At 43.0% G+C, this 25,413-nt stretch overlaps 1 protein-coding gene across 3 annotated transcripts; it reads left to right on the top strand.

Annotated features, from left to right (window-relative positions):
* Positions 1 to 7,210: 7,210 nt before the first annotated feature.
* On the top strand, positions 7,211 to 25,413 carry ivns1abpa (influenza virus NS1A binding protein a). Of its 3 annotated transcripts, XM_053644893.1 has the most exons (15): positions 11,364 to 11,538; positions 17,445 to 17,680; positions 17,819 to 17,952; positions 18,893 to 19,062; positions 19,206 to 19,281; positions 19,439 to 19,612; positions 19,702 to 19,827; positions 21,418 to 21,525; positions 21,968 to 22,082; positions 22,293 to 22,520; positions 23,296 to 23,417; positions 23,540 to 23,666; positions 23,757 to 23,888; positions 23,980 to 24,153; positions 24,244 to 25,413. In XM_053644893.1, exons 3-15 carry the CDS (start codon positions 17,842 to 17,844, stop codon positions 24,498 to 24,500), a joined length of 1,920 nt encoding a protein of 639 aa, XP_053500868.1. In that variant the 5' UTR covers positions 11,364 to 11,538; positions 17,445 to 17,680; positions 17,819 to 17,841; the 3' UTR covers positions 24,501 to 25,413. The 3 variants fall into 3 exon arrangements, with proteins under 3 accessions (XP_053500858.1, XP_053500849.1, XP_053500868.1); XM_053644883.1 differs by lacking the exon at positions 11,364 to 11,538 and adding an exon at positions 7,211 to 7,404 and having other exon boundaries at positions 23,980 to 25,413; XM_053644874.1 differs by having other exon boundaries at positions 11,356 to 11,538; positions 23,980 to 25,413.

Genomic DNA, 25,413 nt, shown 5'->3' with positions numbered 1-25,413 from the left:
ATTTAAAAGACATAATCAAAGAGGTTTATGCTTGGAATTTGTGAGCATTTCAGATCAGTCAATCATATCCAATCAGCCAATCGTGTGCAGAAGAAGATGCAGATACAGGTCAAACGCTTCACATTAAACATCAGAATGAATGGGGGAGGATTGGGATATGATCTCAGTGATTTTGAAAGGTTGTTGGTACCAGACAAGCTGCTTTAAGTATTTCAGAAACGGCTGTTAAATCTGGGATTTTCACACACACAACAGTCTACATAATATGGTGCAAAAAAACTGAAAACATCCAGTCAGATCAGAGGAGAACAGCCAGACTGGTTTGAGCTGACAGGACGGCTTCGGTAACCACTCTTTACACCCACGGTGAGCGGAAAAGCATCTCCGAGTGCACATCATGTCAAACCACACCGGGTTTCAAGTCAATAATTCTCTCCTGAATTCAGGCTGTTTCTCCTGAATACAAATCAAGATAAACAGTAAAGTTGTAACCTTTGATTCAATTAAAAAAAACAAACAATACATTTATGGCCCTGTCATCACTCGATCACTTGTACTTTGGTTCTGTGTCATTTGTACATTGTTTGGACAATGTGTGTCCTCAGACTGTCTACTTTTAGGGCGTTTTCAGACCTGTAGCTCTGTGCTTTGTTCCGAAAGCGGGACTTAAATTGTTACGACGTTGCAGTTTCTCCTTGGCTCGGTTCACTTTCACAAGGCGCGTTTCAAAGCGTAGCAAAATGTGTTCATGCAAGTCACATGTGAGTAAACCGTCCTCTCCTTGGTCAGCGTGCGCCTGTTTATGTTCCGGGGCTCATCGAGGTGGACAGACGGCAGCTCCGCAAACTTATTGTGGCTTTCTTTTTAGCTGTACTTATTATAATTGATCTAATTTATACGTTCCACGGAGAGATTAAAGCCCCTCTCCTTGAGACTCGCTAAAAACCTTGCAAACCTCTGTGAGAAATATGTTCGCCAGACCAAATTTCAACAAGGCATTTTACCTGGTCCAAGTTAAAGTACGACTCATGTTGTGAGCCATCAGCAAAACAAACGTGCTTTTTACGTAACGCCGCTCCCATCATGCATTGCTATACAGGTTGGTTCGCTGGTCTGTTGGATCGGATTGCTTTCAGAGTCCGGTTGTTTCGGTGCAGATCTGAGCGCGATCGCCGTGTTCGTATATGTCTAAACGAACCGAACCAAGGGAGAAAACGCACCAGTTTTGGGGGAAAATGTTTGATGAGTAAATAACTCACCTCGTTCGCCCTCATTACACCGTGACCGTATTACAGATGTGTCAGTAAAGTGGGCTGAAAAATATCAGCCCGAATGGAGATTAAATCTACTGGGAAGTTTCACTCCATGCTCAGTGATAGGCTGCATGAATCTATATCCTGCGCCAGAAGGAAATCAGGCCCAGCCTCACTCCTTCACGCCACTCGGTGTATTTTTCTTAAGACTACTGGTGGCGCTATTGTGCTTGTTTCTACGAAATCAGCTAACATGGTTGAATGTTTGGGTCTGTCCCAGTTCTCATGCTCTCTTTTCCCTTCCTAGCATGCACTGCCAAGGCTAAAGAGTGGACACTTAACACAAGAGTGCTTGTGATTACTACCCTCACATGCTTTTACTTGCACAACACTCAGAGCTACTGTTCAAGAGACCAAAATATTCCTCTGGTGTATGAGAGAGAAAGAGACAATGAGTGACATTTCAGGTAGTTTGAATGATTATGAAAATTGGATTGGCCATTGCTGGCACTCTGAACCACAAAGAGAAGTCACAGTGCTCTGGCTTTGGTTATACATTGCCTACGAGAGCAGAACACGCACACAAACACACACACACTGCCCATAATACACGTTGCACGCCACTCGGAAATCCTTCTGACCGAACAGCGTTCGCCTCGGCTCTTCCTAGAAATGCGCCTGTGTTTATGCTGTAAATACAATGGGGTTGATTATTGATGAAAACACAACAAGGCTGACACAGCTGTAAACCATTATACCAAATGACTCACACGTCTGTCATTGGCCAACATTAATGTTTCAACTATGTTTACACAAAACATGTTGAAAACATTTCTATTCATCCATCTTCAGCAAGAGCTTTATCTGTATCCTGGTCAGGGTTGTGGTGGATAAAGATGAAGATAAAGCTGAAGATGAATGGAACATAGGATACCACTGGGATGCCGGTCCATCACCGTGAGGACACGCAATCGCATACTCTTTCGTACCTAAGGACAATTTAGAGCAGCCGATGTTTTGGGGAGGAGGCAGGAAACTGAAGAACCCGGAGAACTGTTAATATATAACAAACTAAGCGATGCCTTCATTATCAATAGCATATAAATGAAGCTATCGTTAGCTGGAAACCTAACTTAGCCACATTCTAGGGTTGTTTTTATTTATTTATTTATTTATTTTTATCTAGCTAGCTCGTGTTAATTCAAACATCATACGTACAGTGGTGCTTGAATGTTTGTGAACCCTTTAGAATTTTCTATATATCTCCATTAATATGATCTAAAACATCATGAGATTTTACCACCAGATCAAGTCCTAAAAGTAGACAAAGAGAACCCAATTAAACAAACGAGACGAAAATATTATACTTGGTCGTTTATTTATTGAGGACGATTATCCAATATGACATATCTGTGAGTGGCAAAAGTATGTGAACCTCTAGATTTAGCAGTGGAATCTGAAGGGGAAATTAGAGTTTTTTCAGTTAATGGGATGACAATCAGGTGTGAGTGAGCGCTCTGTTTTATTTAAAGAACAGCGATCTATCAGAGTCTGATCTTCATAACGCATGTTCCTTCAATGTCTCATTTGTTTAATTGGGTTCTCTTTATCTGATTTTAGGACTTGATGATGGAATCTGACGAGGTTTTAGATCACATTTAAGCAGAAATGTAGAAAATTCTAAAGGGTTCACAAACTTTCAAGCTCCACTTTACTAGCAAAGATTATCCTGAGCATTAACCTGAGCATTTAACACAAAACATCAAGCTTTCATGGAGCAAACATCAAAAGATCTGGCTATCTAGCTAGTTTAGCTCACTCAGCTAGCTAACGGTTAATGTTTGTGTTTCCACAGGTTGGATGTTGAACTTTCTGTCTTGCATAATTTGCAGATAATTCTCATGCTGTCTCCGTTGAAGCGTTTGAAACTGGTAAATATACCTGATAAATCAGACATTGCGGCTGTTGGCTAAAGCGTTTTCTGCCTGTCGTGTAGAACTGGGTAGGAACCTGCTTTATTTTAATGACCTCTTGAAATTCAATTGCTTAAAATGTGCACATACAGCCAATCCAATCTATTGCCTTTCTGTCCCAAGAGATGATTAAGCCTTTGGGGCTCGGAAATCCAGTATCAGCACATTTGTCCCAGGGGTTATTCAAGCAGATTGGACACATGTAGCTTCTGATAACCTGACATGCTTCCCATAGCAATGACAATCAGCATACAAAGGTTCAGTGAATGATCTTTGAAACTAATTTATCTCACATGTTCCTGATAAGCATGCTGATTGGTGGTGCTGTGTTGGGCCAGAGCTGTATCTTCTACAAAAACCATGAGGATTATCGAGTTCATTTTATCATACAGTACACAGCACTTAGGATCTGCAGCACATACCATATAAGACTATGTTTAGCGCTTAATAATCTCGTGGTAGAAACTCTGAGGAGACTCCAGCTCCCAGCAGATGATTCTTGAAGCTGGATAGGCAACTAATATAACTGAATGTCAACAACGATTACGTTTAAATACTTAACCATTGGTTTATAGCTATAAATAATTATTGATTATTAATCATTCGAAATGTTTTCTGGTGCTTCATGGACATGAGGCATCCATTTTGAATTTGAGAAAGGGACAATAAACCAACACTATTTTGTTAATTCCGTATCTGTGAACACTGCCTGGGAAAATGTTCACTTTTCTAAACTAATCTCTCTAGCCTGTAGCTAGTCTATGGTTTCCTTCAGCTTAATAATCCCAATGATGCTACAGCCATCCATGGCTGGGAGACAAGTGCTCTCTGGGTGGGTGGGACGGACGCCATACCCTGTCAATCACAGCAATACTAGTGAATCGTCAGTGCCTGTGAGCTCATATATGTGGAAGAGAGTAGATAACGCGTGCTAGCCTTCACCCTCACTGGTTGGTATAGCTCTTGTATGACAGGGAAGAGCTGGAACCTCAGCAGTGTTTCATAATTGCATAATATTCAATCCTGATCATAATTTGTCTTCTGGATTGGATTAGCTCCCGAAATCAAGTGACTTCATCACCATCCATCCATCCATTTTCCATATCGCTTATCCCACACAGGGTCGTGGGGAGTCTGGAGCCTATCGCAGGGAACTCGGGGCACAAGGCAGGGGACACCCTGGATGGGGTGCCAACCCATCTGAGGGCACAATTGCACACATATTCACACACTATGGACAATTTGGGAATGCCAATCCGCCTACAAGACATGTCTTTGGCCTGGGGCCTGGGGGAGGAAACCAGAGTACCCAGAGGAAACCCCCAAAACAGGGCGAGAACACAAGTTGGAGGAAGGAATCGAACTTCAAACCCTGGAGTTTTGAGGTAAACACACTTTTGGTATTTATTTATTTTTGAAAAACAGCCAGAAAAGCTGGCTTTTGTTTGTTTAACACGTGGATTCTACTTTAAATGAACATGGCTCTCTAGAGCTTTCTTCTAGACCAGTTTGGAGACAGCAGCTAGTTAGCATATTTCCTGGAATACAAGACGTACGTCGTATGTGCTGATGCTTTCATCACTTCTCTTCACACAGAAACAGGTGTACATACTCCTGAAAACATCTATTTTTTATTGGTCTTAGGTGCGACGGCATTACATATTGAGTGACAGAGGATGCAAACAATTGAAATTATTCTCCACACAAGAAAAACAGCAAGAGCATGAAACCATTTGTCTTTCTTTTCAGCCATTAGCCCATAAATACTCTTCGGGCACTCTAAGGGTTAGCCTAATCAGGACTTCCCCAGACTCGATGAGGCATGACAGGTTACAGAGTAACATGGCATCCGTTCTTCAGAGGTCAGACTCTATTTACGAGCTAAACTCCAGACTGACATTGCGTTAAAACCTTCAGTAACCTGAAGTGTCCTCGTCTACTTGTCAGTCCAGTTAACTGTAAAGCAGCTTCACAGAAATCCAGATGTAGATTCCTGATAAGCAAGCCAGAGGTGAGGCAGAATCCTTAAGAGGAACACATCCTTTTCAGCATGACATATGATGTTCAGTTCTGGAACAGTCTTTATCACTACAGCAGCAGGTCTTAGGTACAAATCTAAAGAATCTATAGAGTTTTTATTAGATTTCGTCCCCATCCACATTTACACAGAGATTTATCTCTGGATAAAAACGATGTTTTCTGAAATATCCGTATATCCTGGACTAAGATGTCCTTGAACAAATTTCCCGCAGCAAACTGATGGCACAAAAGGTTCGAATGCATGCGCGGCGCATTTATAATCAAGTGACACAGCCATTAGCTACAGTATTTGTATACATTTTCTGAACAGTATTTAGAAGTGTCATGCTTCTGTTCGTTTTTCAAGGAGCAACTCATAGAAGCAAGGACCTTCATAAAACACGTTCAAAATAATACATCTAGAAATGTGTCCTTGAGAAGATCTAGACGTCTCACTTTAGATATATATACTTATTTATTTTTAACGCAGCAGGGTGCATTACTGAGGGACATCACATGTTCTGAGTTGAGTTTTCAGCATACTAGAACAGACCTTTCAGTGGAATTAGTCAAAATTATGAATGTGTATTCGGTAGTGATGACTGGCTTAATTAGAACAGAAGGGGCTAGGGGGCAAAGGCTGGTATACTCACAGGGGCAGACAGGGCTACAGATTGACTGGTACATGGCATGGGGTGCAGACTAAGCATAATTACCATTCATTATGGTGACAGTGCAATTAGGATGCAGCAGTGCCTCTGCTTTTAAACGATTGTGTCGCTGTGATTTAATCAGTGGCTTTTATTTATGCGGTGATCTTTTTTTTTTCTGGAGTTCTTTTTAATCCTCATTATACAGTACAGTGACGTTTGATCTATTAAGCCAGGTAAAGCAAATCTCCACTGTGTGCTAATAAATGAACCTTATTGTGTGTAATAATGATATGTAAAGAAAAAAAAAGTGATGTGGTGGGTGTGGGTCTTATCTTCATCCACATGTATCTCTTTACCAGATGTCGTTCTCTTCTCCCTGCTGTCACAGACACATCCTGACGCTTCAGCGTGGCTGGAGACGGTTACCATAGTGATAGCTATTCTGCTTACTGCTTTGATTCGTTTGATAAAGACGAGCTGAGAAGGATGAGCCCTTGACTGTTCGCCGGTTCTATAGCACAAGACGATTACATGCTGTCGGAGGCGACTGGAGGTGGATCGTTGTGTAGGATCCAGCATGTATAGAAGCGTATAGTGTATACTGTATGAGTATATACTGTACGTATGTTCACAAACAGATCCGAGCACGGAGACATGAATAAGAAGTGAAATAATTGAACATGTATTTCCTCGCAGGAAGCACAGCGTTCTTATCGAATGGCCAGGAAACAGGAGCCAGGAAAAAGCAGTGTATTTTCCTTTTTGGTGTCCATTCGTCCTCTATCTCGCCTTTCTGCCTGGACGAAGATGGACGTGCATGGCCGTCTTTCAACGTTATTCGGTTATTTGATGTTAAGAAATGCTTTAAGGTGGATTATATGGGATTTTGGGTGAATCAATCGCAAAAGCACCATCTGTGGTTGTGAGAAAATAAACACAGAATGGTATGAAGAAGAAGCGATGCTGGGGCATCAGTAGACTGTAGCTGATCAATGACAGTAGTGTTTTTGTTTGTTTGTTTGTTTTAAACAAAAGGGTTTTCTGTTTATCATGGTTGCTATTTGGAAGAAACATGGCATGAAACCATCCATCCATCCATCCATCCATTTATCCTACACAGGGTCGCAGGGATCCTGGAGCCCATCCCAGGGAACTCTGGGCACAAGGCAGGGGATACCCTGGACGGAGAGCCAAGCCATCGCAGGGCACAATCATGAAATATATGATTATATACAACAATACACAATGACTACATAAAATTCTAATTCTAATTCTAAATTCTTGATGATTGCTACCGGTCAGTAGTAAGGCTGCATCTGTCTTTCGCTCTACACAACAAAGAGCAAACTGCCTTTGCGTCAACACAGATCTCAAGGTGAAACTTTTCAACGAACATCCTCTGGTTTGCTTGTTGTCCAGAAAAGCTGAAAAGACTCGCGCAGCCCAGCCAGGAGAAGCCAAATTGTCGTGGAAATTAGACAACACTCGCAGACTCGTCCTCTGAAGGTAAAAAGGTTTATTACAGAAAGATGGTTAATACAGGATAGAATAAAGCAGGATAGAATAATGAGAGAGCTCTGAAGTGCTTGTGCTGAACCACTACTATATATATGAAATGCAGAGCATGACATAATTCTGTGTACCAATAAGAAGCAGTTTGAGGCAGTTCAAACAGGCTTTGTTTTAGGATCTTGGAAGATGTTTAGACGAACCTCGAACAGAAGAACATGTTTGTGTCTCTGTAAGCAGATAAATATTCTGTACTTTCGTCCACTTCTTCTCGGTCGGTCCGCAACACTTCCAGTCTTTTTGAATTTGTTAATAAGTTTGACAACGTTGTCGTGTGTGAAGTGCTCGCCATGTTTCCTTTTAAAGTCCATCGCAGCCTTGCGACAGCTTCCCGATCCAGCCATGAGAATGATTTCAATTCTTTAGACAAAGGTATTCTTAAAGTCTAAGTAAACTACGTATAAAAATTTTTTTGGAAGACATTGTGTTAAAAAGTGTTCATTTCACCTTTTGGGACACCTTGTAGAGATGTGTGGGGGAGTTTGCACAGCTATTAGGCCTGTTTTTGTTTCTACCTGTCCATAATGTTTTCCAACAAATTTGTTTGGTATTATTTCCCAAACTGTAACCACAGTAGTACCCAATTTAAACCACTACGACCCAGGCAGTTACTAAGGATGCTGTAAATACATTGTGCAGTGTTGATAATGAACTTGGTGTTTGCTCGTGTCCAAATTCCTGCACACCTTGGCTCATCATTACGAAGGTAAGGAGAGCCAGTGTAAAGGAGGCCTTTAACCCAAACAAATAGTTGTTTGGGTCAGTCCAGTCCAAGGACATACATGGTAGGCTGATTGGCATGTCCAAAGTGTCCATAGTGTATGAATGGGTGTGTGAATGTGTATGTGATTGTGCCCTGCGATGGATTGGCACTCTGTCCAGGGTGTACCCCGCCTTGTGCCCCATGCTCCCTGGGATAGGCTCCAGGTTCCCCGTGACCCTGAAAAGGATAAGTGGTATAGAAGATGGATGGATGGATGGATTATTATTATTATTATTACAGAACGATAACCCAAAGATCACAGAGTCTGTCCTGTAGAGGCAAGAAATAAAAGACAAAGACAACAGTGCATGAAGCGAGGAAAATGGCGTGTGTTGTTGCTGAATAATCCCTTTTAATTGCATTTGTGGCAGAAGAGATGACACTAGGCCATGGTGCCACAGAAAACGCCAACAATCACACTTCCTGCTTCTGTTTTTCCATGAACCCTCAAGGGTATAGAAAGAGCTCTTCAGAGGCATGGTGAAAACAAGCCAGCAGGACAGTTCAACAATGTCCTACCTGACCCACTTTCCTGAGTGATCACAGAGAAAGAGAGCTTGAAAGCAGAGGGAGTGCAAAGCACAGACAAATGCAGGGAGAGTCACTGGCAGGACGATACATTCCTAAAGAGGTCATCAGGTCACACAATTCTTATTTGAGTAAAGATCGATAGGCGATATGGTGGTTCATGGAGAACAGCAAGGGCGTATGTTGACACCGGATGATTGTTTTCTCAGTTAGTATTTTGTATTGTGTCCCATGGTGATATACAGTACAGTAATAATACTGCATTGTCATCCTGGTTCTTGCAGTCAACGTCTAAAATGAATAGGACTTTATGTAGTGGAGTAGCTGCAAAACTGCTTCGGAGTTTGACAGGAGGTTTTCAGTTTCGAGTCATTACATAAAAGTCATGCAGTTACAATTCAGTGTAGTGTCTCTCTGTCTACTCTCTATTTCTTTGTCACACGCATGTTTTTGAGAGCTGGGAGCTCGTTTAAACCCAATGAATAAGCAAGAAACTTCCAAACCTCTGGACTAAAGCCAAACATTTCAGCTGATGAGCCAACAAAAATGGGTCAGCCGTGAATACAGATAATCTTGTTGCTTCATTATCAGAGGCACTTTAATGTGCAAAAAAAAAAAAATCCTGGCCTGATTCTTAATCACACCTTATTTTTCTGCCACCTCACAGCCATCTGCGACTTTAATAACCACACACTGATTACACTCCAAATCCTACCGAGCCTTTACCGGGTACTACTGCGATGTGCTCAGGGGATGTTGTTAAAAACATGTTATTTGTGAACTTGTAACCTTTGGGAATCTGCAGGCATGTTAGTAAGGTGTGCAGTGAATAGGGAGGCTGGTTGCATTCTGTAAGGGATGACACCAGGTGCTGGGGTAATAAGGACGCTTCGATTTGAAAATGACTATAATGACCGGGTTGAATTCACTTGTTAAAGGATATGACGAAGAAAATACCGTAAAGATGAATGTCTTATTCCAGTCTGAAATGAGTATTAGAAAGTAGCAAAAGGAAACAGGCCAAAAAATACTAAACTGCACTGGAACAACTTGCACATCGAACGTGAGCCGTCCAGTTCAGTGGGTGATTCAGAGGGGGGACTCGTCTCCCGAAACACCGTTTCTGAAAAAGTGTGCCATGTTTCAACTGGCACCCGACCACAGAGAAACATGAACCTATTTCCTGAGTACATACTGTACATTCATTTGAGCGTGTGTATATCTGCACGTTTATACAGCCTCTTATCACTACACTTATCGTTATTACTTTATGTTTGTGACATGGGGCAGATTTTTTGTGTTGACAGAATCAGACGTGTACGCTAAGTATAGAGACATACCGATGCACGTAAAACACTTTTAGAGTGATTTTATTTGTATTGATTCACTATTTTTTCCCCAATTTGGTTACCTGCCAATTCCCTCCCACCAGCCAGCTTTATTCCATCAGGGTTGGAGGAATTCTAGCACATGGATCGTCCGAGACACGTGAAGCCACCAACCGCAACTTTTTCAAATTGCTGCTCGTGTTGCGTCACAAGGCAGCGTAAGAAAACACGATCTGCCCTCTTCCACATACATGAGCTCACAGACGCCCATGATTTCCAAGTGTCGCTGTGGTTGAGATTCACGACAAAGGTGCGAGGGTTAGGGTTTGGGAATATTTTATGCAAAGCTGGAAAGTGATTATGCGTTTGACTGTAAATTCAAGCCCACGGATGAATAATTGAGGATTGAGGGTCTTGCTTGTTCAAAAGGCTAGCACAGTGGCTCTAGGCCAATCTTGGGATTGCAAGTAACAACATTCAGGGCATTAGGACGAGAACCTGTTGCAGCACAATGCTAGGATTTTAAGTTGGATATGGTGGATTATATACCACAGTGCTGTTTCTCAAATCTGATTGGTCAGATTGCAAGGCAAGGCAAGGCACAGGTTTATGTTAATGTGCTTGTTCTAATACATTCTTGTTTATAATAGCAGCTTAGTTGACTTCCATGGCAGACCCTCCACATAATCTAATGCCAATAAGGAACAACCGTTTGGAGAAGAACCACATATGGGTGTAACGGTCAGGTGTCCACAAACTTTTGGCCAGATTTTGGTGTATTTTCATTGGAAACAGCAGAATCACTCATCCTTTCTAGAATCATGTTGATGCTGTTGGTAAAAGGTTCCTGGTTTTCAGCCGTATGATGTAAACAGACATCGGATACGGCTAAGATGATGAGGAAACCATACTCTGATTTCCTGTTTCAAAAGGAAATACGTCAACATCAAATCAGGGCTCTTAAGCCATTTCATGGATAAATGTTAGTGTAAATAAACATGTGGAGGTGACTGAGTCTAAAGGAAAGCCCAGTTGACATTAAAATGATTACTAAGACGTATAAATATTAATGTTACTGTTATTCAGCCACATTTAATCTAAACAATTGGTGAGTGTGAAGTCCAGGCAACTAGCAACACCGATTTATCTGTCGCGTGACGCAGCTCTCGAAACCGGTTCTATCCGCCGTGGCTCCGCCCCTCCTGCAGCCTGTACTTTTCCGCAGGCGGGGCCAAGGCACCTGACGTCACTATCAGCGTGGCCTCTGTTAAAAGCGCGCCTACTGGTCTTTGCCATCGAAATCTCGTGTGCACTCGTGTCTAGTACAGGCTCGTGGTTCGTGTGGGAATACAGGACTCGTGCAGATCCGACTCGTTCGCCATTACCCGCTTGTTAGACAACTTCGAGTTGAACCCAAATATGTCTACCATCGTCTGTTGGCAAACGGATCAGGTAAGAGAGAGAGAGAGTGAGTGAGTGCGCGCGCGAGACTGACTGAGTGTAATAATTTGACAACGCGCGTGCAGGGCTGGTGTGTCGTTTAAAAAAACAAACAAACAAAAATAAAAATCTATACAGCAAAGCGAAAAATTAGGAATCTGTTTGTTAATTCTGTTAAAAATATAACTTAACACCAGGCAAAAAAACATAAATTAAAAAAAAAAAAATCAAGAAACTGGCGCGAGCGTGGCGTTGACATCGTCACGTGGTTTCCTCTTGCGTTTGCTTTATTTGCATGTTGAGTACGAGGCAGTAGTCAAATAAGGTGTTAAAAATATTTATAAATGGTTTTTAAAAGATAACTTTGACTTTTAAACACGTAAACTAAATATCACGTATTGTGCAATGTTTAATCACTGAAAACAATTTGTCTTGGGGGGGAAAAAAAATGCACGTTATAAATCCGTATGCTAATTTATGTAAATAAACTATTTCGTTAGCTCTAGTGAGCTTATTACATTTATGAATGAAACGGGTTCGAGTAATAAAAAAATCAGGGTTCAAAAGTATCACGTTATTCCAGTAGTAATGTCAGCGTTTAATTGGAAACCACATAACAAAAACAAGCTGGTGATATTTTACTGACTGTTTTAAGACAAGTCTACTATAATAATTATAAAAATACCAACAGAACTAGGGCCACTGTTCCGCCGCCTTCTCCTCGTGTTGAAGCCGTGGACAGCATGTTGAATCAGGTTGCTGATTGACGTGAGCTGTGTCCAATAGCATCGCTCGTGATTGCTCGGCTCTGGCCTATCAGCATTCAGAAAGGAGTTGCTATGCTGTCGCTAATGGGATTTTGTCCCATTCTTCACTTGTGAGAGTACCCAGGGTGTTGGTCTAGACTAATGCAGTCTGCTTCTTCTTTTAGGCTGTGAAATATATATATATTATTAAAAATAAAAAGTCAGTTTTCAGTTGTTCAGTAACATTTAGAGAGTTGATTCTTATCAGAATCAGGCTTAACTGCCCTGACGTTTGCTGGTTTTCAACGCGCATGCGCGTAACGTACAACCAGACAAAGGCTCAATACTGCATACTGCACCAGTGTATGCTCTACTCTATGATGCATACTAGTCCTCCAGTAGAATGTTAGTATGTGAGGTAGTATTGTCTTTTGATGTTCTACATTCATGTGACATGTTGGTCAAATTCACTCATGGCCTCAGTTACCCAGAATTACATTACAGGGCATTTTTCTGGAGAGTAGTTTCAGTTGATGTTACCAAAAAAAAAAAAAAATGCAACGAGTTTGCAATGAGCTAGCACAAATGCTAACTTTCTGTTCTGTACTAAGTAAGCTGGCACAGACTAACAAACTAGAGTTTATCAGTAGAAATGATTATGATAAATGTATTTTAGTTTTTCATTCTTTGTTGTAGCTAAAAAGCTAGCAATTACTTACAGTATCTAAAGTACCCCCCCCCCCCACCCCCAGTTACAAACATTTATGCTAGCAAGACATAAATCGTGACCTCTGCTGTTGTCACTTGTGTCCAAAGTTTTCTTCTAGTTACGATAAGAAAGGGTAGTAGCCATAATTTTAAATGCTTCTAGCTAAACACAAATCAAATCAGTGAAAGCACTAATTAGTGTGAAATTGTTCTATGTACGTTATGTGCTAGATTTTATACTAGTTTTGTTGGCAGATTAGCGCTGTATTAGCTACATACACTCCCCAGAGGCACCAACAATTGCTGCTACTTACCTCCAAGCTTTACTGAGCAGTTGTATATGACTAAGATCGAACCCATGGTAGTAGTATAATAATGATGATAATGGTGGTTTTCTTCCATTTTTGCACGTCACACAGTAAATGAGAACTAAAGCTGTTCTTGAGGAACTGAAGAAATGACACTACACGTGTGCCATCGGAGTCAGAGGAGCTTGGGCCGAGAAATCATTTGAACTACAGATTTGTCGCTTCACATCTTCATACTTCATTTGAATAGAATTGCGAATCAAGACAGATCTTGCTTGGTATCGCTTTGTCATTTTGTGTAATCGTAGCTCTGTCGCAATAGGACAGGAAAATGTCCCTTTGTGAACGTACTGTAGGGTTACATGAAAGCATGTCGCAGTGTACAGAACCGTGGTCCTTGTACGTAACGGGTGTCGTCGTCGTCTTCACCGGTTTCTCAGGTTTTATTTATTTCATGTGTTCATGTTCAAAATCCATACTAAAACTTGGATAAAGTTTCATAGTGGAAAATGGGTGCATTAACGTTCTCTCTCTGAAATGTTTGCTATTAATGGCAAACACGTAGCCATGTCTGACTTGTGGCCTTTGTTCAAGTCACTAATTACTTGGAAATGTCAAATTGTTGCTTTGGTAGTGTTGATTATTTTCATTGGAAAAGCAAAACAACCCTTTAATTGCTGTCCCATTCATTACTTTAACAAGATTACTTTCATTTATTTACACGATTACAATTTATTGCAGCTCTAATGATTATACAATCTAAAACTGTTCTTGGCTGAGCATATTTAATAAGAACTACATTTTGTGTGAGTAACCATTCTTATATCTGATGGGCCAGTGGTGGGAGGGTGGTGGAGGTAGTTTAGTCATTTATCAAGGAGAAAGGGAAATTCTCACACATGTGGAATATCCTTCCCCAACTATTAAGAGCTGGTTACAGGAAAGTAGAAGGGAAATTGGAAATGACTCTGTAGGAAATTACCCAGGCTGTCGTGTGATGTACGTATATGATGTTGTCATCTGCTTGGTCAGAATGTGTTGAGAAAGTGCTAATCACTGGGTTGTAGTAATGCAGTCGTTCTGACACTATCGTTTTTAATAGAAACCGCTCATTCTAAAAGAGCTGTATAGTGGACGTACCATGTAATCTGTGAATAAACCAGTTAAAAGCGGTCTTGCTATTATCCAAAGAAACCAACAAAATGAAGCGCTCTCTCTAAGGAGATGTTTATGCAAGGACTGGAGTCTCGCACTCGGAGGTGAAGCCTCGTTCTTCAAGTCTCCACCTTGGGAAAGTCTTCAGAATGGAGGAGGATGTAGTTTCTCGCAGTTTTTCTTTCTTTTAGCATCAAGAGAAAGCGGCCGAATGACTGTTTATCGCTGCTGCAATAGAAGTATTCGCGGGAACCCGTTTCGCTGACTTTCGACAACATTAAATGTAACTATAAATGGATTTTTAAAAAAAGTATGCATCATGGTTTAGTCAATTTAAAAAAAAAAAAAATTGTTCTCTGGTATAAGAGGAATAAAACACTCTGTGATGTACTGTTATTGAACAAAGTATTATTTTCATATCACAGCACCCCCTGTTTTGTTTTATTCCTTATTTATTTCTTGTTCTGAAAGAAAGCACGCTCTAACAGCCTTTGCCTTTCCCCAGCAGCATTTAATAGAAGTAATAGAATATTAAGAGAACTATAAAATGATTAATAAAATGCTGATATTGGATTCTAATCAAATACTTTTTTGTCTCGGTCGACCACTTGTTAATAGACTAAGAGGCCGATGTAATGCTGAGCTAGACTAAGAGCGTATTATGCTGTATGTATAGAGTGACCGCACTCTACTGTTACTGGTGGGTGCATGGTGAAGGTGCTTTATTAGTTTTGGTCCCTTTTTATATTTGTAAGGATGGCGTGACTCATAGGATGGAGTAATGTGTTCTACTGCTGGCTTTATGAGCGAATGGAAAAAAACCAGGCGGAGAGAAGGCGGAAATGCAAATATTGCCTGATGATGCAGACCTTTTCGGGGATGCTCAAACCGACATGGGTGCGTCTGTACATTAGCAAGCTTTTCCATCATTCTGGTTGGATGGATCAGTGATCCTTGCTGGCGTTTAGGAATGCAAAGGTCTTCTCTCTAGAACCTGCACAGTCTCATTTATTAAAAAAAAAAAAAAAAAAAAAAAAAAGACAGTTCCTCCAAAACTGTGGTCAGGCACTTCTGTTTTTGAGTAATGAATGATTCACTACCTCACTGCCTTGCCTACCCGGTACAGTCTGTCCTCACTTTTATATACCAAAAAAACAGTGTTGTGTAATCCTGGCATGTTCTTAAAAGCACATGCGGTGTAGGCACGCATTTCAGTCCCTCCGGATCAGACTCGATCTGCAGAGACTGTTCTCGAAGCAAAGACGTAAACAGTGCTTTGAAAGCACGAGAGCAGGGACTGCTTGGAAATGTAGTTGGCTAAGAAAGCCTCTGTGGGTGTGCGAGTAGAGTGAGGAAGGGTCCCGTGGTAGTGATTTTAGTATAATTACAATCGCACGCATCCAATGAAACATGCGTCCTATACGGGGAACAGCCAGCTTTGCACTTGGCAACAGGGGACGGCTTGTTTGGACAAAACGTTCTGCTCGTGCTCATCGTTTCATTATTTTCCCCACAATGACTTAGTCTTGGTATACTAAATAGTTTAGGAGCCAGTTGAACACATCTCTCTTTGTCCCGGTCCTCCACAAGCGATGCTTTAGAGGTCAAAACCACACTGCAGAAGGATGCACAGTAATGCCTTGTTGTTGCTGGTCTCCTTTTGTAGAACTCATTTTTTCTCTTCCCCACCAGCTCTGTCGCTGGTTTCCTGCGTCCTTCTGTAAAGGACGTCATGGTCATCTGCACAAAAGGTGGCTTGCGTGTTTGTTCAGCTGAGTTACGCCAGACCTTTTACCTCGCAGTCTAAGGATTGAAGTATCAAGCTCGACCCGTTAACGTTGATGCAGTATCACCTGGCCAATCAAACCGACCCCGTGTCAAACCTCTGAACATCAACACGGCTTCCAGAGAACTAACAGGTGCTCAGAATTCACCCACGTGGAATATCCTTCCGAGTATTAAGAGCTGGTTACAAGGAAGTGAAGGGGAAGTTGGAAGTGACTCTGTAGGAAATTACCCAGGCTGTCCTGTGACGTACGTATATGATTTGAGTCATCTGCTTGGTCAGAAGGTGTCAAAAGTGCTTTTTTAATAGAAAGTGCTAATTCCGACCCAGTGTTGAACATCTGAACGTCGACACGACTCCCAGATCTCGGTCGAGATTGTTTTTTGTTTTTTTGTTCTCACGCGCCTGTGTGGAATCTTCCGCCTCAGGCTTTGCACGTTTGGCTCGTGAGAAACGTCTGGAATACGTTTCACGTGCGGAATAACGAGGACGTCGGAGACAGCCGGAGGAAACCGCCTGGTTGTAAAGTGCTAGCTTTGTTTCGAATCAGTTTCTCCCGGTCCTTGTTGAAAACATTCCTTATGAACCAGTCATATGAAGCCTTTAATTGATTGATTTGATAATTGATTGATTTGAAGACCTACTTCAGTCATTTTCTCTGGCTGTGTATGTGTGTGTGGAGAGTACGGTAGTCACATGGCCAAATCAGATTACTGTATGATGGTGTAAACCCCCCCCGGGCCAAAGTTTCCCTTATTTTCACTGTACGTGAAAACATCTGTATGAAGAAATCGTTACAAAACTACGCGACACGCCGAAACCTTGTATTTCGGTGATTGATTAGCGTTTCTTTCTCAGATCGCTTCTTATTTCGATTTCGCTGTAGGTGTTGGCGGCAAACAAATGTCAGCGTCGCACACCTTCCATAAACAAATCAGTAGCCTTCTGTAAAAGCATTACCAAATGCTAAGCCTGCTGTTAAAACACAACAGAACGATCAGATTACAAATAGACTAGTGTAAGAGCGTATCGATTGTTGATTAACAGCTTCACGTGTGTGTGTGTGTGTGTGTGTGTGTGTGTGTGTGTGTGTGTGTGTGTGTGTGTGTCCTGTTTTTATAGAAATCTGCCTGTAACCCGCTCGCCCCGCCCGTCATCCCCGTTCCGTGTCTTGTGAAGAAAAAGCTCACGTGTGCTTCCTCCTTTCTTTTGCAGGTTATAATACACGACCAACATAGAAAAGGTTTCATTCTATAGCCAACGGGATCCCGAGGACTTGATTACAGTCGCTCTAAGCCTGAGAGTTTGCGTTAGTGCGGCCGCCCGCCCTCTCATTCGCTCTGCGCTCGCTGGTTCCCTGGCATCACCTCCTGCCACCTGCTCAGAAGGGAAGGAAAAGACCTGGTTGTTAGACGCCCAGCACAACTGTTTCTCCAAGAATTTCTGATTAGGTAAACCCGACTCTAATTGGCAGCTTTGTGATGACGTTTTAAAGCACATGTATGTATTTTTAATTAAAAAAAAAAAAAAAACTAAACGTACTAACTAACTACAATTTTTTTTTTTCCCCTCCACCTCTGTTACTGAAGGTTTACCTCCCAAAACTTCAAAAATGACTCCGAATGGATATTTGATCTTCGAGGACGAGACCTTCCTGGATTCCACTGTCGCCAAGATGAACGCCCTTAGGAAGAGCGGACAGTTCTGCGACGTCAGACTGCAGGTTAAAAAAAATTTAAATCTTTATCCGGTTTAAGTCCTGCCCATAACTTACAACGTAATTCAAAATCGTCTGCGTAGATTTTTTTTTTTTTTTTTTGTGCAGTGGCTGGCAAAATCTCTCTGTTGGTTAAACATCTACACTGGTATGAGTCGTGAGACCATGTTCGGAAAGCAACAACGCGCTCCAACGCAAACACGATCCCATTTGCATTCTCGCTGTCTGTGATGCACACCTGTCAATCACGCACGTGGGGCGGGACTTCTCTGCGTCAAAAACTGACGATAAACCGCAATGCATCACCGCTTCAAACTGTCTTCTTTATAGCCATAAACTAATCATTAGACCAGAGACCAGATTCCCAGAACTATGGGTGGCTGTAACCCAAGTAGCGTACATGGGTTCATATATTGCTAATGAAGGGGAAAGACCTAGAAAGGCCTGTCCCAGTTCTTAGTAGAGTCGCTGCAGCGGCATGCCTCGAGGCAGACTTTAATCCAGACTGGTCACCCGTGCCGCATTTTAAAGACTGTCTTTCTTCCCCATGTGCCCCTCCCCCACACCCCACACCCCACTCCCAAATAAAAACGGCTGATGAGCCAATCGTGTATCTGGAATGACTGACTGTCGCGCAGATGTTTTGAACTGAACCTCGTGAAGCTCCGCCCCCTTCCTTTCATCCTTTGTTAGTAATCTCTCATCTCGACTTGATTTTCTGTTATGAAAGATGGTCAATGTGTGTCTCAAGTTAAAAAAAAAAAAATGCCTACGAGTCTGGCACGGGATTTTAAAAGATCTCCAAATAATTTGAAATGCATCGTTAAACTATAAGGAAAATAATCTACAAGTGGTGCAGATTTCAAACGGTGAACAAAAAGCTAAACCGTGCTCACTGGTTCATGCCGTACACTAGGTTTAAACTTTTGACCCTTGACCTCTCCAGGTGTGCGGTCACGAGCTGATGGCGCACCGTGCGGTGCTGGCTTGCTGCAGCCCGTACCTGTTTGAGATCTTTAACAGCGATCTGGAGCCTCACGGCATCTCCCACGTGAAGTTTGACGATCTGAACCCCGAGGCTGTGGAGATCCTGCTCAACTATGCCTATACTGCCCAGTAAGTCTTGTTGGGGTGGGGGGGATAAATACCTCAGGACGTTATGTGGCTGTCTGCTACAGGGTGCTGGAGGGATTATTTCTAATGGCGACCGCATTCTTCCAGTCTGTCTCAAGTGCATTCGCTGCTCGTCTCTTCTTTAGGTTGAAAGCAGATAAGGAGTTGGTTAAGGAGGTTTACTCTGCAGCCAAACGGCTTAAGATGGAAAGAGTGAAGCAGGTGAGTAAACCTAGCGAGAAAACCGTATTTTTGTGGTTCTGTAGAGCTGCTTTTAATTCCCATTCCTGTTTTAAAAACTCTGTAGGTGCTCTATGCAGAAAGATTTACAAGTATGCTCTCTTTTTTTTTTTTTTTTTTTTCTTCCTTCTCCTCTCAGATTTGCGGAGACTTCCTGCTCTCTAAGATTGATTCCCAGAATGCCATTTCCTATCGCAACTTTGCCAGCAGCATGGGGGACACTCGTCTGCTAGCCAAGATTGACTGCTACATCCAGGAACATCTTTTGGAGATCTCGGAGCAGGAGGATTTCCTCAAACTGCCTCGCCTGAAGGTGAGGGCTTTTTTTGTGTGTGTGTGGAATGTATTTATTCATCTAATTAATACCATGGATGCATGATGAAATGTTGGGTGTGTGTGCAGTTGGAGGTGATGCTAGAGGATCATCTGAGCTTGCCCAGCAATGGAAAGCTGTACTCGAAGGTGATCGGTTGGGTGCAGCGCAGCCTGTGGGAGAACGGGGAGCCGCTAGAGAGACTGATGGAGGAGGTTCGTACTGCGGTCCTCTTTGAGCTTTCTCCGTTTTGACTCTTTTTCTTCACCCCACGTTCTTCCAATCACTCACTGATTCAGTCTCCGAGGGTCTGTTCACACAAGCTCGCACTCATCCCACAGGCTTGATGGTTTTGTTTTACCTGTATTCCATTTTTATTTATTTTTTTTGGTTATTGTTGTTCCTCTCCTTTTACCTTATCACAAACTCCTCCCCCCCCCCCCCCTTTCCCCCCAGGTGTTTAAGAGTATATATTTTGTAATAGGTACAGTGCGGGGCTGTTACACACTCTGCAAAGGCGAGAGGTTAGTCCAGGTGAGCAGAACTCACTCAAAAAAAGAAAAAGAAGGAAAATGTGTTTTTTTTTTAAAAAAAAAAAAAAAAAAAAAAAACCCCAGAAGCCTCCTGTTTGGGCTCGGTGTGCTACAGTAAAGCTCAAAATGACAGAGAGCCTTTTGCTGTCTCACAGATGTCTCTCTTTTCTGAGCAGGTGTGTGTGTGTGTGTGTGTGTGTGTGTGTGTGTGTGTGTGTGTGTGTGTGTGTGTGTTTGTGCAAGCTTTGGGCATTAAAACTAACAGTTCTTCCTCCCCATTGATTTTTTTTCTCTTTAGGTTTATTAGAGAAAACAACCGCAGGACTCTGAGCTGAACGAAGAAGCCACGGCTGGGGCCTCCAGGGTAATGAGTCAGGAAAAAGAGAACGAAAAGGCAGGGAGCCACAGCCAAAGGAGAGCTGAGCTCCCATCTGCACAAATGACGTCTAGACTTGTAGAAGTCCAAACTATTTCGGATGAACCGTTCCCATTTAAGAAGACGCAGCTCTTACTTTTAGCGTTCCTGATCCAGATTACGAGTGGATCTGAAATGATTCTCTCCTTCTCTCCATGTGTGCGAATTCTTAACAAGCCCCGATTCGAAGGTTTCCTACCCGGTGTTACAACCACGGCGCACCGAGTGTGCTCGTTAAGTTCCATCGGGTTTGTAACACGGGTCTGTCTCTCTACAGCGCCGTTTTTAGTTCTTTTAATACCTCTACTCTTTTACGTTTGGCTGCATTTCTTTTCCTGTATGGCTGTTTTTTTGTAAATTATTGACCGTTTAGCTGGAGGAGAACTCGGAGTATAATTAACCTCCTCAGTCAAGAAGAGCGCCACGATCCAGAAGAGCTGAAGGCCTGGTGACTGCAGTCTGCCTTTTTTCCTCTCTCTCTCTCTTCAACCTTGACAAATAGTTCCTGGCAGAGTGTGTGTGTGTTTGTGTGTGTGTGTGTATATTAAAAAAAAAAAAAATGCAGTGCAGAAACCTTGGGAAGTACCAAAGAAGAGCTGCCCTTCTTTTCAATAAATTTTTTTTTTGGTGCTGTCCTACTTTCATGAACGACCCCTGAACAGAAGCGTCATTGTGTTCAGTCTTTTTAAAATGCGTTTCTCAGCCTTCTGCAGCCATCTTGCGACGTACCCCACCCCCTTCTCTTCCCCCCCCACCCCCAATCCTCTTTCTCTCTCTCTCTCTCTCTCTTGTCCTCCGGGTGTGCTGTTACCATGGAGACCGCCACATGGGTTTTTGTGTCGCTGTGTGTCTTGCAGGTGCAAACGCTGTACTACTCGGCCGATCACAAGCTGCTCGATGGGGGCCTGCTTGAGGGCCAGGCCGAGGTGTTTGGCGCTGAGGATGACCGCGTTCAGTTTGTGCAGGTACTTTTTTAAAAGAAAAAAAAAAACCAGCACCAAACCCGGTTTAGCCCTGCCACTCAGTACAGCGAACGTTGTTTTGTTTTTAACGTGCGATATTTTCGATTGAGAAGGTTAGGAAAGCTGCTTTCTGACCCAGACTTTTTTGGCTTCTTTTCCTTGCTTAAATCATTTACACTCTAAACTATGACTTTCTTTTTTTTTTTTTTTTTTTGGTATGTGCGTGTGATAAAGTAGTTCGCCAATAGGATATAGACTACCCAAAGACATTCTTTTCCAAGGGGCCCCGTAGCACCTTCAGTCTGACTTGTCATCGTTAGCACAGAGAATGCTAGGCTTTGTTAGGGTGCGCCATTGTAGGATTTGTGGGCCTCAGCTCAGAAGAGTGTTTGTGACTGTGGGCCTTGGGAAGGGAATCTGTAGCTGCACTGTGCATTGTTTTTAGAAAAAGACCCCGCGAGAGAACGTTCACAGGCAGCTGAGCAACAGCTCCTCCGGCAGCCTCTCGCCCGGCTCGGCCAAACAAGAGTGGAAGTACATCGCCTCCGAGAAGACCACCAGTAAGTGTCCTCCTCCAGTAGACCCAATAAGCATGTGTTTGTCACAAACAGATAAATGGAAATGATTTTGAGAAAACGAGAGCTCTTGAGTGTTTAACCAGGAAAACGTTACTAATGAATAATAGTTTGCTTTGTTCGAGATTCATTGGAACAACCGTTGCGAAGTGAAGACGCACATTCACGTTCCCAACTCCGATTATACTTTCGCAGACAGTACATACCTGTGCCTGGCGGTGCTCAACGGCGTGCTCTGCGTCATCTTCCTGCACGGCCGGAGCAGTCCCCAGGCCTCGCCTTCGGCCACGCCCTGCCTGCAGAAGAGCCTCAGCTTCGAGGCTCCGCCCCTAGAAGAGGATCAGGAGCGAATGCTGGCTCCCATGCACTACGCCCGTTCTGGCCTCGGCACCGCCGCACTGAACGACCGACTTGTAGCTGCAGGTTGGTGGACGTGAAACCTGTGCTTTCCTGAGAATATTTTAAAAGCAGTTACTACCAGAATACCATGCTGACCACTTTGTTAGGAACGGTCACTCGTGCGATCGGCCAATCATCTGACAGCAGAGCAATGCATGAACTCGTTTAGATATAGGTTAAGATGTTTATACAGAAAAGTGGGGGGGGGGGCGGGGCTGTCTTGACTGACAGGAGTGGAATCTGATGTGGTCTTGAGCGGTTGAAGCCCTTTCGCCCTAAAGGCTCAACCTGTTTTGCATTGTTTGAGTTTTCCTGTCAGCCCGAACCAGTCTGGCCATTCTCCTCGGACCTTTCCAATCAACAAGACATTTCTGATTGCAGAGCTGTTGCTCATTGGATGATTTTTGTGTTTCAAACTCTAGAGACTGCTTTTGATCAGCAGTTTCTGAAATACTCAAACTAGCACATCGTGCCCCAGTAATCATGCCACAGTCAAAAAGATCCATCCTTTTATCTGCTGTAAGTTGATTGGCTGACTGTATGAGCGAACGTGGCGGCATACTACTAGTACATACGATGCGATTCGAATTGTGCAATGAAGACAGAAGAAGAAATGCCAGTTCTGTCGTGGTTCTGCCACAAAACCTATTATCTTGTTTTTGTTGAAACGCCAAATTTTCCACGTCAGCCAAGTGTAAATAAAAACTTGGTGTTTAGGCTTTAAGTAGCATATTTTGCATGCATATTGGTGAAGGAAATGCCTAGTAGGAGTCTGTGGTCACGTTCTGCTCACGTTCAGGTGGTTATAACCGTGAGGAGTGCCTGAGGACTGTTGAATGTTACGACCTGAAGACTGACCGCTGGAGTTTTATTGCACCGATGAGGACACCTCGGGCCCGCTTTCAGATGGCTGTGCTCATGGTGCGTATCTGCAAGTCTTATCAACAAGTAGTAATCGTTCGTTCTGTCGATAATGTGACTTTGCTAAATATAACTTTTTTTAAAAAATTTATTTATTCATCACCCCCTCCACATCCAATCAGGGTCAGCTGTACGTGATGGGTGGCTCCAACGGCCACTCGGATGAGCTGAGCTGCGGGGAGATGTACAATCCGAATTTGGACGAGTGGACCCAAGTGCCAGAGCTCCGGACCAACCGCTGCAACGCAGGTGTGCGAAGAAGCGAGGGGCATCATTTTACCAGCTTGTTCACAAGTCTCGACTATATATTGTTTACTCGCTTTATCTGTTTTGCTCTAGGTGTCTGCTCCCTCAACAACAAGCTCTACGTTGTGGGTGGATCGGACCCCTGTGGGCAGAAAGGTCTGAAGAACTGTGACACTTTTGATCCTGTGACCAAGGAGTGGACCAGCTGTGCCTCCTTAAACATCAGTGAGTGTCTGACTATCTCCATTTCACGGTTATTTGGTCTGGTCCCGTATCTGTAGATCGGTGTCTGATGTACGCGTGTTTATTTGCGCAGGGAGGCACCAGGCGGCCGTTTGCGAGTTGGACGGTTATATGTACGTGATCGGAGGAGCAGAGTCCTGGAACTGTCTAAACAGTGTGGAGCGCTACAATCCTGAGAACAACACCTGGACGCTGGTGGCCCCCATGAACGTGGCTCGGAGAGGTGCTGGAGTGGGCATCTACGCAGGTAAAATGGAGAAAATGTTGGAACGAGGAAGGCTACCGTGTAAAAATGGCGGTGTTTCAGATCAAAGATGGTGCTTATGTCGTCTCACAGGGAAGCTGTTTGTAGTGGGCGGCTTCGACGGCTCCCACGCCCTGCGCTGCGTAGAGGTCTACGACCCAGCCCGCAACGAGTGGAGGATGCTAGGGAGTATGAACTCGGCGCGGAGCAATGCTGGCGTGGCCGTGCTTGGCAACCTGATCTTCGCGGTGGGCGGGTTTGACGGCAACGACTTCCTGAACACCGTGGAGGCGTACAACCCGGCGCTGGACGAGTGGAGCACCTGCTCCGAGGCTTTCAGCAGTGCCTGAAAGGCGTGATGGGCAGGACGGGAAGTGTTAGTGGGTAATGTCTCTCTCAAACTAACAGGCTTAGTGACGTAATCGTGCTTCGTGATGTTCTGTATGTTAATGGGAAAATGGGTGGGGCTTTTAATAAGTAGAGGGGAGGGTTATGTGGGTCTTCAATGAAGACTGATTTAGAGAGGGATGGTGGGGATGAGTCAATGCGGGGGGGGGGGGATGGGGTCTTGCAGAAAGCAACTTGTGCTGTACATATGGTTTTTCATTAGTGGTTTTTTTTTTTTGTTTTGTTTTTTTTTTTTTTTAAATTTGCCAATCTTTACTGCACATTCATTGATTGTAGCTTTTGAGTGGATAATTAAGTTAGGAAAGGTTTTCCAGGAAGGCACTGGCAGGATTAAATGATTTAGCTGGATTTCAGTTTAGTGCTTTTTTAAATTTTTTTTTAAATTTTTTTTTTTTTAAATAGTATTAGCATACATGTGGTTACATAAAAGCCTTATTCAACAAACGATCACTTGCATAGCTTATCTTTTCGCATTAACCGTTATGCAGGATTGGGTTTACCAATCAGTAATGATGGCCTTTTTATATTTTTGATACACTGCTGGTTGATAGACGAGCTAAGCAGACGCACATGGACCTTAAATCAGTGCCAGTTTAGTTATACAAGTATACACACGAGTGCGCACACACACACTTCAACATTTCTGCTAGCTAAAATCTGCATTTGGACTAACTCATGACTTTTTATTTTATTTTATTTTATTTCAATGTCTAATATCTTCTGTGTTAGGAATTTCAGGTACATAGTTCTTCAATGTGTTTTGTTTTCACATGAAACTGAAATGGTGGCTGAGATTCTGTATACCACTTGTTACAAGCTGATATTTCTTAACAAATAGATCATTTCAGCCTCAAA

This window comes from Ictalurus furcatus, chromosome 2 (assembly GCF_023375685.1).
Source record: "Ictalurus furcatus strain D&B chromosome 2, Billie_1.0, whole genome shotgun sequence".
NCBI classification, from domain to species: domain Eukaryota; kingdom Metazoa; phylum Chordata; class Actinopteri; order Siluriformes; family Ictaluridae; genus Ictalurus; species Ictalurus furcatus.
Note: the sequence above shows the minus strand (reverse complement) of the source record. Positions and strands in the feature narration are given on the sequence as shown.